This window comes from Protopterus annectens, chromosome 11.part0 (genome assembly GCF_019279795.1).
Source record: "Protopterus annectens isolate FY-2018-M chromosome 11.part0, PAN1.0, whole genome shotgun sequence".
Lineage (NCBI taxonomy): Eukaryota > Metazoa > Chordata > Ceratodontiformes > Protopteridae > Protopterus > Protopterus annectens.
The window spans coordinates 384992452-385006630 of NC_056745.1; the positions used below are offsets into that span (position 1 = coordinate 384992452).

Sequence of the window (14179 nt, forward strand, 5' to 3'; positions counted from 1 at the left end):
CCATGCATTCACTCCTGCAAGGAAATTATCTTACTTTGGCAATCACCAGGAGTATTTCTGTCAGATCTAAGGAAGCTGCTATCCATATCTATTCCTCCATCATTAAGCCCATAATAGAGTATAATGCCCTTTAGTATGTATCTGTCTAAGCATATGACCCAGCTTGAAAAACTGCATTTTTTCTTCTCAAAGGTAATTAAAGACTTACCCAGACAGAATTAAATTGCTTTATCTCTCTTTATCCCTCTCTCTGGTTTCCAACAGAGTCTACAAGCCTCAATGGGTTCAGTCCTATGTGACCCGCACACCACAAAACTAATGTCAGGACCAATTACAGTAATTCCTGAAATACTGTGACTGAATGGCCAAAAAACAGACTTACATATATCATCTGAGATGGCCTTTTATATTCTTTTTTTTTCTGTGGTATGGCAATCTCAGAGTTAGTATATATAAGTTGAGCAGCTTTGGGGTACATAAAGTTTAATGGAGAAGAGTGACGTTTGAGATTCGCTCTTCTCCTGTATTTTCTATTCTTATCTTTTGGCTTTTCAGAACTCAGCATTTTCAGTGCCGAAATTTCAATAGGGAGCCAGCTAATAGCATGCTCAACATCTGCTCAACAAATCTTATCTTCTATAAAAATATAAACAGGACCAGCTGGTGAGATAAATATATATCCAAGAAAATCCCTCTTTTATAAAACAGATTTCCTTTGGATATAAAGGTAAATAGCTTGTTGATACTTTTTAATGATAACCTGAATGAATGAATAGGTAAACATAAAGACACTTTATAAAGAACATGGTGCAAGAAGCAGGATACCGCTGTCTTGTGCAGGCTAAACAACACTCCAAACTTCACTGAAAAGAAAACATCCCGGAAAACAGTAGGATGCAAGAAATATTCATTTAATCCAAAATGCTGTAGCCAAGCATGTATTGATACAGGAAGACTGGTTTCACTAACCAAATGCAAGTGTCTTCAGTAAATTTTACTAAAGAGCTACACATTACCATTTAAATGAAAAAAAAAATAGCAATAACATTATGACACTTTCCGTCAGATGAACACAAAACACCAAGAAAAAAAATCATGCACAACAGCACAAAATATAAATCTATGTAGAAATATTTGTGTAATTTACATATCTGTAAACATCAGACACAATATAACAAATGATATATGCTAACAAGCAAAGAACACTATAGTTTAATCAAATTAAGCACACAATGACAGCTATCAAGATTTTTATTTTTAAAAAAAGCTGAGATGGTCTACTTCTGACATCTAGTGGTCACGTGTATAAACACAATTGCTTATATATACTATTGCACATACATGGTTCAGACTACAGCCTTTAAATGTTTAGAAAAAAAATGTTTGCAGCATATATATATGAATTGTCGATGTCAGGCAGACTGGGTATTGTGGCTAGGCTACTAACTGTCTGCTAGATCAATAGCCTAGTATTGATCTATTAAACTACAAGACACTAACCTTGTTTTCATATACCTCTCAACTGTCCTTGATTTTCTGATTTTTTGACTGAAATTTTGGCTCTATCCACCTTAATCCCTTGTAGAACTGATGATGTTTGGAGAGAGGTGGTGAACTATACTAAGTAAATAATGATAATAATTCTATGAATAATTGTAGATTTTTTTTTTGCTATAGAATATATTTGCATATTCACACTTTCTCTGTCAACATTTTAAGTTAACAGTGCTAAAATTTTTAACTAATTGCATTCTAGTGATATCTTCAGGTGCTTCTGTTGTTGCATCCTCCTGATGCCTTGTAGCATCTAATATAACCTGTTTATATTTGCTTAATAACTTCAAGCCATATTATACACAAAATATTGAAAGATTTCATATTAAAGCTTACATGGCAGGCAGTGTAAATTTACCTATATTTGACCTCTGTCTAGTGCTGTTTAAGAGATATTAATTGTTAATCATATACTAATTATTTACATTGCTGTCATTTACATATTTTTCTAAATATAACAACAACCACATAACACAGACATAGTCATATAGCCTCATATGAATTACGAAAGCTCACAGATGGACAAACAAAATGCTACTGATATGTGTATAGCTTGAGTGCTTACTGTGATATTGTAAGTTGTTCACAAATATTACAAAAATTAATATTTACTGTTTATTGAGACGTATAAAATCCATTTTAATTCCTTGAATATAATGAACACTGACAGTGTAAATATTTGTTTGTTTATGCTGAACAACTTGCAATTTGTATTTCTTTAGAACCATTATGGTTCCAGATATATGAATTTTTGTTTGAAATGTGAGGCCATAACTCGGTCATCAAAATGCTCAGTATGCAATCACTGGGAGGAGTACAAACCTCCAGAACTCCAGTGCAGTCAATATCCCTGATTATTTCTAGAAGTTCCCCGAATTCTGATCAGCTTTGCCCATAATTCAGTTGAGAGCTATATACATAAAACATAAGAAACATAACAGCAATTACCAAGTAGACAGAAAAATATTTAATGTGAAGGTCAAAACACCAGCATGGAAGCCAGGTTTCATTCCAACTGAGAGGAACTTCTTCAGTGCTGACATCTTAACAAATCAACTCATAACATTTAAAGGAACTCGAGGAACTGAAGAATAAATATACTATAGATTCAGTTTGTTTGTTAAATCACAATAAACTTTACAGCACATAGGGATTAACCACTAATTGTCAATTCAATATACAAATCAGTGTGTAAAACAATTTTATATGAGAAATAGAAAATTATAGAATAGTTTAGTAGATTAGAGTAGAGCAGACTAAATTATAACCAAGCCACTCTTCAAAAAATGTCAGCCCCTTAAACAAAGATTGTCATTATATACACGTGATCTTAAATATTCTAGATAATGTGATGTATTAGTTTGACATTATTTACAACATAGCACTGCCATATTTAAGGTTATAGGGATTGAAAGGGTAATGCCCACTTGGCTAATAATGTGGATAATTATATAGTTTGCATTATAAGGTGAAAAGATGGATTCTCAAACTTGGTGTTACTCAGGATATTGGTTCAAATTAATTATTATAAATAAAAATGTTTTTTTCTGCTTTCTCTGTATACACACAATTTTAAAATTGTTCATATCTTGTAATGCTATCGATTCTTTAGAGACTATCTTACTTTTTATAGGTTTGCAATTATCAGAAAGGAAATTTGTTGAATAAATAATCTGAATTTATTGTTTTTAAAATGTTTATAACATCTTTGTCAAATATTCCAAACTTTGAATGGTAAAATGGCTCATTTTGAGTACTTTAGAGGAGGATGATATGTTTTCTCAGTTCTATTAAAATTTGTTCATAATTTACACTTTCATGTCTTATCATATCTTGAGTACAGAGGCTAGGAAGGCTGCATTACTATTTGACTAACTTCATTTATATTGTTGATAGATTAGTACTAGGCTTATTGCCCTTGTGGGTCATTTTAAGAATAGCTAATTACCTCCATGTGAGAATCAAACCTTGCACCTTGTGTTTGCAAGATAAACATATTAACCATTATGCCAACCTCCCATCCCAAATCATCCCATTCATGTTTGACTGGATAACTAATTAATTTCTAGTTTGCTTCTACTATATATGCATGCTATTGTGAAGTCCTCTTTGCAAGTGTGTCTTCTTATGGCATTTCATTTACTTTCTATATCTGAAAGCTTTAAAAAGTGTACATTTGAAAATATGCATTTTTATGTTAGATTAATCCACATATGAGTGGTTTTATACTCTAACATAATAACAGAATTCTAAAGAAGATAATATTCCACCTAGAATATCTTTTGATTCTACATTAATTCATGAAATGGAAAAAGTATGAATTTAGGGAGGAAGGCTGCGTGGCTGAATTCTATTATTACTGTTGCCATCCATTCTATTTGCTATTATTCCTCTAATCCAATGAGATTCCCTCATATAAATTCCTAAAAGATTGGGTCCTACATATCCTTTCTAGGAAATGGTAAAAAGCAGGTCCCTTGGAAAAGTAGGAGATCATTTTAAGAAGGGTACAAGGACAGCTGAGGGTTAAAGTGTTCTTTATTATTGGGTTGTGGATATGTACACCTTGTTCTTTTTATTACAGCTGCTGATGGTTTGAAGTTTAGTGCTTAGTATGGATATCTACTGAAGAAAATACTATATGATAATGTGCACTAGGAAATAATAGTTAAAATAATGGTTTCATGTTTTTTAAATAAAGATACCTAGCAAGTATACTGCATTTGATTGCTAGTCCATTAAACCTTCATTACAAATGTAATTTCTAAATGCAGAACTTCAACTGAATAACTATTGTGAGCTGGTGACAATGTGTATTAAAATGTATTGTCATTAAGATGTTGGTGTTTACATAACACATTTCAGCATAATGTACCAAGTATATGAAATGTAATAATATATGATTTGGGAAAAAAATAGATCTTTGCATAGGCAAGGGCTTTACTAATCGAGATATATTAAACCTGTAGTCATTGATCAATTGACAGAGAACACAATATAATATAACTATTATATAATGCTGAGTACTGAGATTTAAACACAGTATATTAGTACATTAAAATAAGCACAGTTCATAGTAAAATATATGAAACTGTTAAGATATTATTGATAAATCACAATTCTTGCTGGAAAAAGTCACACTGTTCCATTGTTCTCAGTTTAATTTTCCTCCAGTCAGTAAACCTTGACAATATTAAAAAGAACATTCTAGAATAACTATCACTATAGCTTTTGAATTATGAAAATAGTGCTTAATGAGTTATGGCCTAACTGAGAACAAGGTGCTGTTTCAGAAATATTAAAATTTGTTTCCAGGCATCTACTTGAGCTGCTGCGTGAGCTTTTTCTTCTCCCCCAAACAATGTCCAGACTGGAAAGGAAAAATATATATCATTACTCAAAATTAAAGTGACACAGCATTAGGAAAAACACAAAAGATATAATACTTCATATGACAAGACAGTGAGATAAAATGGAGATAGCATTACACCAGAATAAGACAAGTAAAAGCAATTTTATATACTAAAATAGACACATGACAATTGAAATATCTGTGAACATTGGAACTGTGAATAGACCTGTATTAGGAAACAGTACACAATTCTTATCAAAACATTCTCGTTGTATGCATACAGACATGCACTCATGCATGTGCGTGCCTGCACACACACACACACACACACACACACACACACACACACACACACACACACACACACACACGCATGCACACGCACACATGCTCACAGCATGTAGATGTAAGCACTCATTGGAGTGTTTACGCTCATAAATACATACATATGCACGCACTTTATGTTGGCTCTAGCATTTTCAGCTTATTATATTAGCTGAAAGCATATTTTGAGACTAGTCTAGCTATGGCTACACAAATTTCCTAGAATGACAAGATTTATTTTTCATATGGTCTAAGAAAGAAGGTGTTTTTTGACATGTCAACCTTAAGATCTGAACGGGTTTTAAAAGACAAGCTTTTGTATTACTAGGATGTTAAAGAAAACAATGTATTTTATGTTTACAGCAATGAACAAATAATGCTAAAGTTTAATTATGCTAATCTAAAGATTCTAGGCTTGACACCTGACTTGCTAGGAATTGGTAATCTGGTAAGGAGGATTTGGTATTTTGCACTATTTAGCAATGTTCACTGTGTGACATCTTAGTTTAAGTTTAATGTGTAAGAAAACTACAGCCAAACATTTGAATATGTTAATTTGGCAGTGCACAAAGACATATCAATGAATTTAACAAGGGATTTCAATACTAGAAGGTTTATGGACAACTGTATTGAAACCTTCACTCTTGTAAAAAGTAGTAACCAATATGCACTGATAATTCTTGATACATTAACAAATTATAGAAGTCATAAGAAGTTCAAAGCTAGTGAGTCTTGTGACCATTGGGCCTTTTCAGTTCCCACCCTACACTCTATCTTCATTCTCAAGTTGGGCTAGGCCATCCATGCATGGGGTGAATTATTCAGGTACCATTTGAAGAAAATAATGTATCACACTACTTCAGCTACAAGAGGAGTCTACTCCAGAGGTGATAAATCTTTCTCTCCATCTAAATATTAAAAGACAGACCTTCAAATAGAAACAAAATGCTTTCACATTAATTAGTAAATTGCATTTAAATAAAATTATATTACTGACAAAGGTACTATGCATTATTTAAACTACCTCATTATGCTATGCAAATGTTGTGTTAAATAAGTGAATATGCTGTTTGTAAAGTTTATATGGTATCCAAATAAACCTACAATTGCCATCCTGCATCATTTTGCATTCTAGGAAAATGGAGAAATAAATTTACCAGATAAAGAACTCTATGCAAAAGGCTCATTACACAAAACATAATGCACTGTTAAATATCACCTACAAAGTATAATGGAAAGCAATATATAATGGACCATGTTAGGGAAAGACTTTTAAAATATCCTACCAGACATTAGATATTATAAACAACAAAATGTTGTGGGTATTAAGAGACTATGTGGATATGCACTTATATAGTTCAGCTAAACCTAACTATATAAATGGCATTCTAAAGAACTTTAAAAACTTTATATGTAAGTGCCCTTCTTTGAAGAACTGGATTTTTTTTTTCATTTTTTTCAAGTTTCCCTTGAAAGGATCTAATTAAATAAAAATCATGGCATTGAATAAATAGACTGTCTTGTTTAATTCCTTTAAAGGATCTGCAGTTCTTTCAATATATACTATAGTTAATATATTCAACATAGACTAAGACGGGTTGTCTGATCCAGACTATCAAACAATTTGCACATTCAAAGATGCAGCATATAAGTAAATTAGAGTTACAACCAGGGATTCAGTAAAGATGAAGTTTACGTCTTGGCACAATGAGCAGCAGCACTAATCTCATATTCACTCTGCTCACCGCATTTATATGAATACAAGCAAGGCTTCCTGGCCAGCAGCAATGTTTTCACTAGGAAACCATGCAGAGCAGCATGAGTCACAAACAAGAAGCATTCAAGTTTGCCTTTGAGCAAACCTGATCCATGAGGTTGTTGGGGCAGCCACAATGACTACTAGGGGTGAACATACTGTGATAACAGCAGTAATGACACAGCGAAGAAAGGTGTACTAAGTGCAATGTACACTAGAAAAATGATATGCAGACATAGCTCTCAAATAATCAGGGACATATTTCAACAGAATCAGGGACAAACCCAGAAAAAATCAGGGACAATCATGGACATTTTTAAAATTTTAATACTATTAACTCAATACATTGTCAGAATAAAAGAATGTTAATTACTATACATTTTGTGAAATAAAAAAAATCTATAACTCTTACTTACTGCCATTATTTATTGAGTATAATTCACCACCCTTCCTCCATGAGTCACCAGTTTTAGGAGGGATTACGAGGGACAGAGCTAAATTTTGGAGTCTAAATCAGGGACATGCCTGGAAATCAGAGAGAGATTAGAGGTATGTATGGTGAATGAAGTAATGGGGGGGGGGGTTAAACAACAAATGCAAATAGAAAAAAATATATAGTGGGCAAGTTGATGAAAATGGGCACAGGAATAAATAAAGAGGAAGAGGGCATGGGAAATACGGCAACATCCATAAAATATGTCAATGTATGTACACTTCCAAGACACATCAGAAGCATAACATTAAGCACATATGTAGCTAGCACAGTGCGTACTGCTGTTTATACCTCCTGTGTGACTATATTACATCAACAGTCATGATAGTATATATGTTATGGTCATACAAGGTTGCATGTCAGTGGAGGCGAATAGCTGTGATATAAACATCACTGACAAGCTCATTGGAAAGAACATTTAGCAAGGACAGTACATAAATTAGGGGGTGGGTGCATACCCTGAAGATCTGCAAAATGATTTGCTTGAATATGACTGACATGTCACTATAACTATCAACCAATCAGGGACACATAGCAACAGACGTCTGGACAAATGTAGTCAGAAATAGGCACAAATATGGACACTTTTATAACATTGCAAGCATTAATCTGAAGCATTGACAGAATATGAGAGTATAACTTATTATACATGTTATGCAGGAACAGATGTGTACAACTGTAATGATCATGAGTATTCTGTAAGTGGAATTCACCACCCCTTCCTCTAAAATGACAACTTTTGGAAGGGTTTAAGAGGGACAGTGTTAAAAGTGGAGTTGAAATCAGGGCCAATCCTGGCCATTTGAGAAATTTGTATGACACATAAGCCATGATTGCCACCTGCAAGGATCAAACCCATGCCATCAATGTTGTCACGGAGTTGTGTATTTACTGGGTGCAACGCAGAAAGATGTATAACAGAAGCATCTAGTAGAACACCTTGAAGGGAAGTCTGCACTGTCAAATCTTAATGGGTATGCATCTCAAATAATAGTTCTGCATGGCCTACCAGATGTATGGGAGCTCAATGTGCCAAATACGATATACTTCACTATAGCATTGCCTGCTTGACAAAGGTATCAGCCATAAGGAAAACAACACTTACAAACAACACATTATTATAAGTGGGTTCCCTACACATAGCTGGGTATCGTATGCATCTCTCACATGTAATGGCAATCAGTATTGTCTGAAGCATCTGCAACTGATTTGTGAATTAAGACGTGATCCATGAGAATGAATGGTACTGCAGTATGTGAGACTGATGGCAATGTATCAACTATGCCTATGTGCACAGAAACTACAGTAGTGCAAAGTCAAGTGTCAATGACTGAGGAAGCTGTCACTGTAATATTGTACACATAGCAAGCCATACATGGAGCGCCCTCTATAAGCACATGTCAAACCTCAAGACATGTGCACATGATCGCTGTCATCCTGACATTGTCAGTGAAAATGTTATACTGCCATGAAATCCTGACATACATCCATATTTGTTCATATAAACTATCAAGAGGTAATACTAATGTTATGTAGTGCTACATCAGTGATACAATACAATCGCACTATAGATGAAGCTATGTTACAATTGGACTTCATTGGTTCATAGGACAGTACTAGGCTAATGGCCCAAAAGCCCTTACAAGCCTAGCCATATTTAAGCTGAGTTTTCCAATTTTCAATAAGTGAATAAAATTCACAGAGATGTGGGCTTATGCTATGGAATCTAATACTGACGGTCTATGTCCATGGAGGACATGGGTACCACCTTAGGAGTAAATTTGTAATTGCCCATTCATTGATCTAGGTTGTGCATGAAAAGCATCAGGGAAGTGCTTTGCTTTACATGAATGGGAAGCTTATTCCTGAGATGAGGTTATCTCTGAGAGACATAGCTATCTCTCCAACATGATTCATTTATGTCAGAGGCTAGGTTAAGATCATTGAACCCACATGCAGTTTGATTTAGGAATGTATAACAGTGCCACCAGGGCTAGATTGCAGCTTGCCCTGTAGGCCAGGCACAGATCACCCTTTAGTAGCCTGTAGGAGACAGAATCACTGATAGGACTTTCAGTCTTTCTGCATAGGACTTGTTTTTATGCCCTGTATCTTCCTGGTGAGAAAACTCTGGAGTCACTTTAGGTGTTGCAGATATCTGGTGAGGTACTTGTAAAATAGTGCATTGTACTCAAATATTGGTTTGATGAGGGATGAGTACAATAGAATTTAATGTCCACTGATCTGGATACCATACCCTTACATATGAGTCATGCCACATAGAAGGACTTCCTCACCCCTGTGGACACATGTTGGTCAATGTTCAGATTACTTTCAACCTGTCTATCCAGATCACATAACACTGGGTCCACTCTTAGGGGCTGCTGTATATATTGTAATTAGCTAGGGCATTTACTTTGCAAAACGGAATAATTAGGCATTTTTTGCATTTAGTTTCAATCCATGGCTCTGGCACTAATCATTTGCATATGTTAATCTTGTCCACAGTATAACTGTATCATTTGTGGATTCAGTGATTGTCCCCAGTTTGCAGTCATCTGCAAACTTAGTCAGCCAAAGTCTGTCTACATTTGCCTTGACTTCTTAGAAATAAATACCAAATGGGAAAGGACCGAGTGCAGAACCCTGTGGTATGTCACTGGTCAATGGCCTCTTGTTAAAGATGAATTCACCCACTTTGACAGTATGTGTCCTGTTGCTGAGCCATTTGGCTACCCAGCTACTGGCATAGGAGTATATGCTCAGTTCAGAGACTGTTTCAATAATACCTGAGTGGGGAATTTTGGCAAATGCCTTGGCCAGGTCAAGAGAAGCAGTATGCACAGTCTTTCCCTCATCCATAGCCTTGGAGACCTTCTCAAAGAAGTCAACCAGATTTAACAGACATGATCTACCCTTAATGAATCCAAACTGGGTTGGGACCAGAGTTTGGACATTATGTATGTCTTTGTTTATAAGGTCCATGGTTACTCTTTCTATGGCATTCCAGATGAGGCTAGTCTGGCTTATGGGTCTATAATTCCCCAAGTTGGTTGATGGTCCCACCTTGTACAGAGAGTTGACTGTTGCCCACCATTCTGCCAAAACATAGCATGTCTGGAGGTGGTGGTTAATTAGGAATCCAAGTGGGTCTGGATGCCAGATCAGGTTTTAAGTTATTTAAAAAGTAAAATGTGATGTTGTCTGGGCCCATTGATATCATGTTTTTAACCTTAGACCACAGAGATGACCTGCTGTCTTGAAATAATTTGCTGAGGAATGGTGGCAGGTATAGTTTGGAGGATGACCGGTAGGAACGGGGGTGAAGTTTGATCCAGATCCATCAGTTATCAGGTTATCTAGTTTCTCAGGTTGACTATGGGTGGTGTCATCAACAATTAGCTTTGTGCATGGCTGGGTATTCTCCTTAAGATTTCAGTCATAGTTAAAAAAAGTACTTTGTGACATCACCTCCAAATACAACCTTGAGTATGAAACACATGCAACACAGTAGAGCTGTTAACACAGTTGTATAACTCTACCTATTTCATGTCACTACATAAGTTGTACATTATATGCCTATATGTTTATCAGTGGAAAAGTGTGATTGTGGACCCTGTCACCATATACGGACACAATATAAGTGAGGTGGATGTGGTTCATGCAGAACAGCTAATGACACAAATGCTGACAGTCCCACAATGTTGCTGGTGTGCAGCTGTATAATCCTTGTGAATAGCAACACAATTGTGAATACAATGAATTCCCCAAAATTGCAAGTTAATCTCAACATGTCATATATTTGTGTATATAACTACATTACAACATGTGGATGAACCTAGGTGTATGTTCCCATGTAATCAGTATGATGCAATATTTCTGTATGTAAGATAACATTTCCAGATGCTAGGTATACACATGCACACCTGTGCTATACTGCAGTTGTCACTGTGATGGTTGAATGAGAACTCTGTAGAATGTTGATATACTCCACTACAAGAGCACATGCCTTAGTAAGGCAACAATATGCATAACATCATCCCATGTCAACCATCCTCAGGAGGTATATTACTATAGCTGCTATAGAAGGAACATGTAATCAAGTGGCAGCAGTGTCCACCAATACAGTAGCTGAAATCAAATATTGAAATATACTGTTGTAAGGCTACAGTACATCAACAACTCAACATAGAACATGCAGATGACAACAACATTGACATGTGAAATGTTCATAGGGTCATAGGACATGCTAGGCTAATGGCCAAGAACATATAATATCCTAGCCATTATTATATCATTAAAACCCAAATCTCTATATCTTAGTGATGAAAGATTGTAGGGGTATGTGTGTATGTGTGCATGTGTTTGATTTTTATTACAGACTGCCTCTGTCCATATGTGACATGGGAACTACCCCATCACAGAAATAGCAATCACATATCTAGTGGTCTGGATATGGTGTGCATCTTTCAGATGATAGCATCCTCAGTGTTCCACAGAAAGAATGTTATGTGGACAAAGGGAAAGGGGGATGTTGGCTACAGGGGGCTATGTAAAAGGATCTCCGAGTGGATGTCAAATGAAAAGAGATTCAAATCATCATGCAATGACTATAATATACTACCAACCACAGCCACAAGTTGACTGAGATCTGATATGAGCACCACACCTATGTAGGTATACAAGCTGGATTCCATACAACGTAAGACTAGCAACCACCACAGATGTTTGACTTTAGTAGTTTCAGAGTGCTCTTTACAGGGGATGAAATCATCAGTGTATGCTAAGAAGAGTATCTGACAGAGCTGCGGACTCACATGCCCTCTCTAAAATTGTCTGCAGACACACTTAAGTTGACTACTATGAGATTCAAACTGCTACCTATCTATTTAGTAAAGCTTAAAAACATAGTACTTAATGCTAGCACCACCACCCAAGTCTGAACTTAGTGTTGTCAGAGTAAAATTTATAGAGGATGACATCATTAGTGCATGCTGAGAAGATGATGATGGGAGGATTGTCTGACATATCTGTGGACTCGCATCCTGCTCTAAAATCATCTGCAGAGTGATACATACATGTTGAGTGTTGTGAGATTAGAACCCCTATTTATCCAGTTATACAAACTAGACAACACAGTACTTAATACTAACACCACTACACGAGCCAGACTTTAATACTGTCAGAGTGCAATTTATAGAGGATGACATCATCAATATATGCTGAGAGGAGGATGTTGGGTGGGCTGTATGAAACTGCTGTAGAGTCATGTACCAGTGTAAAAGTATCATCTGAGTGATACTTGAGTAAGAACAGCAGGACCCAGAGTCAAGATCTTCATATTATGCACATAATAACACAGATTACCTGCTGTAAGATTCAATCCCCTACCTAGCTAGTTACAAAATCTAGAGGTCACGGTACTTAATGCTAGTGCCACCACAGAAGCCTGACTCTAACAGTGTCAGAGTGCAATTTTTAGAGGATGACAGCATTAGTGTATGCTGAGAAGAGGATATTGGGTGTGCTGTATGAAATTGATGTGGAATCTTATAGAAGTGTAAAAGGAACTTTTGAATGATACTTGAGTGAGGGCAGCAAGACCTGCAGTCATGCCCTTCTGACTACACACACACACACACATGCAAGTTGGCTGCTATGAGATTCAATTCCTTACCTAACTAGGTTACACAAGGTGGAGAACATAATACTTAACACTTACACCATGACAGAAGTCAGATTTTGCAAGGTTTTCAGTGTTCTTCATAGAGGATGACATAATCATAGTGTCGCAGGTAACATATACTGTTATGAGACTTGTTGCAAAGCCAGGAGTTGTGATATGATTGCAATTTGTAAAACTACATTTAAACACAACCTGGTAACCTATGTGAAAGAAGCTGTCATGAATGCATATTGCAGAACTGAGACAGACATATCTGTTTATCAGGATGTTGTGTAGATGACACACTCTCACACACACACACACACACACACACACACACACACACACACACACACACACACACACACACACACACACACACACACACACACACACACACACACTTTTAAACAGGAGTAGTGCAATGATGGAGGTATGTGTCTTCATATTCAGATGAAGTTATGTCCACATTAACATATTAACATAAGTTACTGACAATATCAGTGGGATATGATCATGGATGACCAATGTCCACTGTCACTATAAACCCATACCAAATGTAACAATGCAGTTATGCTCTGTAATTCTGGAGTCTGTTTGGCAATGCCCAAGTAGTGATATATCATTTGCAAGTGCATTACTGCAGGGTATGCATGAATATCAGAAAGCATGCATTCATTCAAGCAAACATCACTGCCCTTCTGTTGTGTTTATGAATGCCTTTCTGTGTATTGGAAGATTACAGCCATGTAACCAGAGTAAGACATGCTATACATCTCTTCACAAAGTGCATTGCTAAGAAGCTGATTTGCGTGGGTAATGGCAAAGTATTAATGCCTGCATAATTTGAATTTCAGATATTCAACTTGGTCTTGTGAAGTGCTTGTAAGATATGTTATGGGAGAAACTGCTGGCAGCTACGATGAAGTGTATGCTGTAGTCTATCTTTGAAATGTTGGGGACAAAGTGTTATTACATAAATGACAGTTGCCATTACCTTCCTCATTTGTGTGATATTAAGTGCTGAGCAAATGC

General features: G+C 36.0%; 1 protein-coding gene across 1 annotated transcript in view; it reads right to left on the bottom strand.

Moving 5' to 3' along the window:
• Window positions 1–895: 895 nt before the first annotated feature.
• LOC122815405 (peroxisomal succinyl-coenzyme A thioesterase-like) overlaps window positions 896–14179 on the bottom strand; it is a 247629-nt gene continuing 234345 nt past the window's right edge. The window contains exon 4 of the mRNA XM_044087872.1: window positions 896–4924. Coding sequence (XP_043943807.1) covers window positions 4821–4924 — 104 coding nt within the window. The 3' untranslated portion in view covers window positions 896–4820. The remainder of the gene's footprint in view (window positions 4925–14179) is intronic.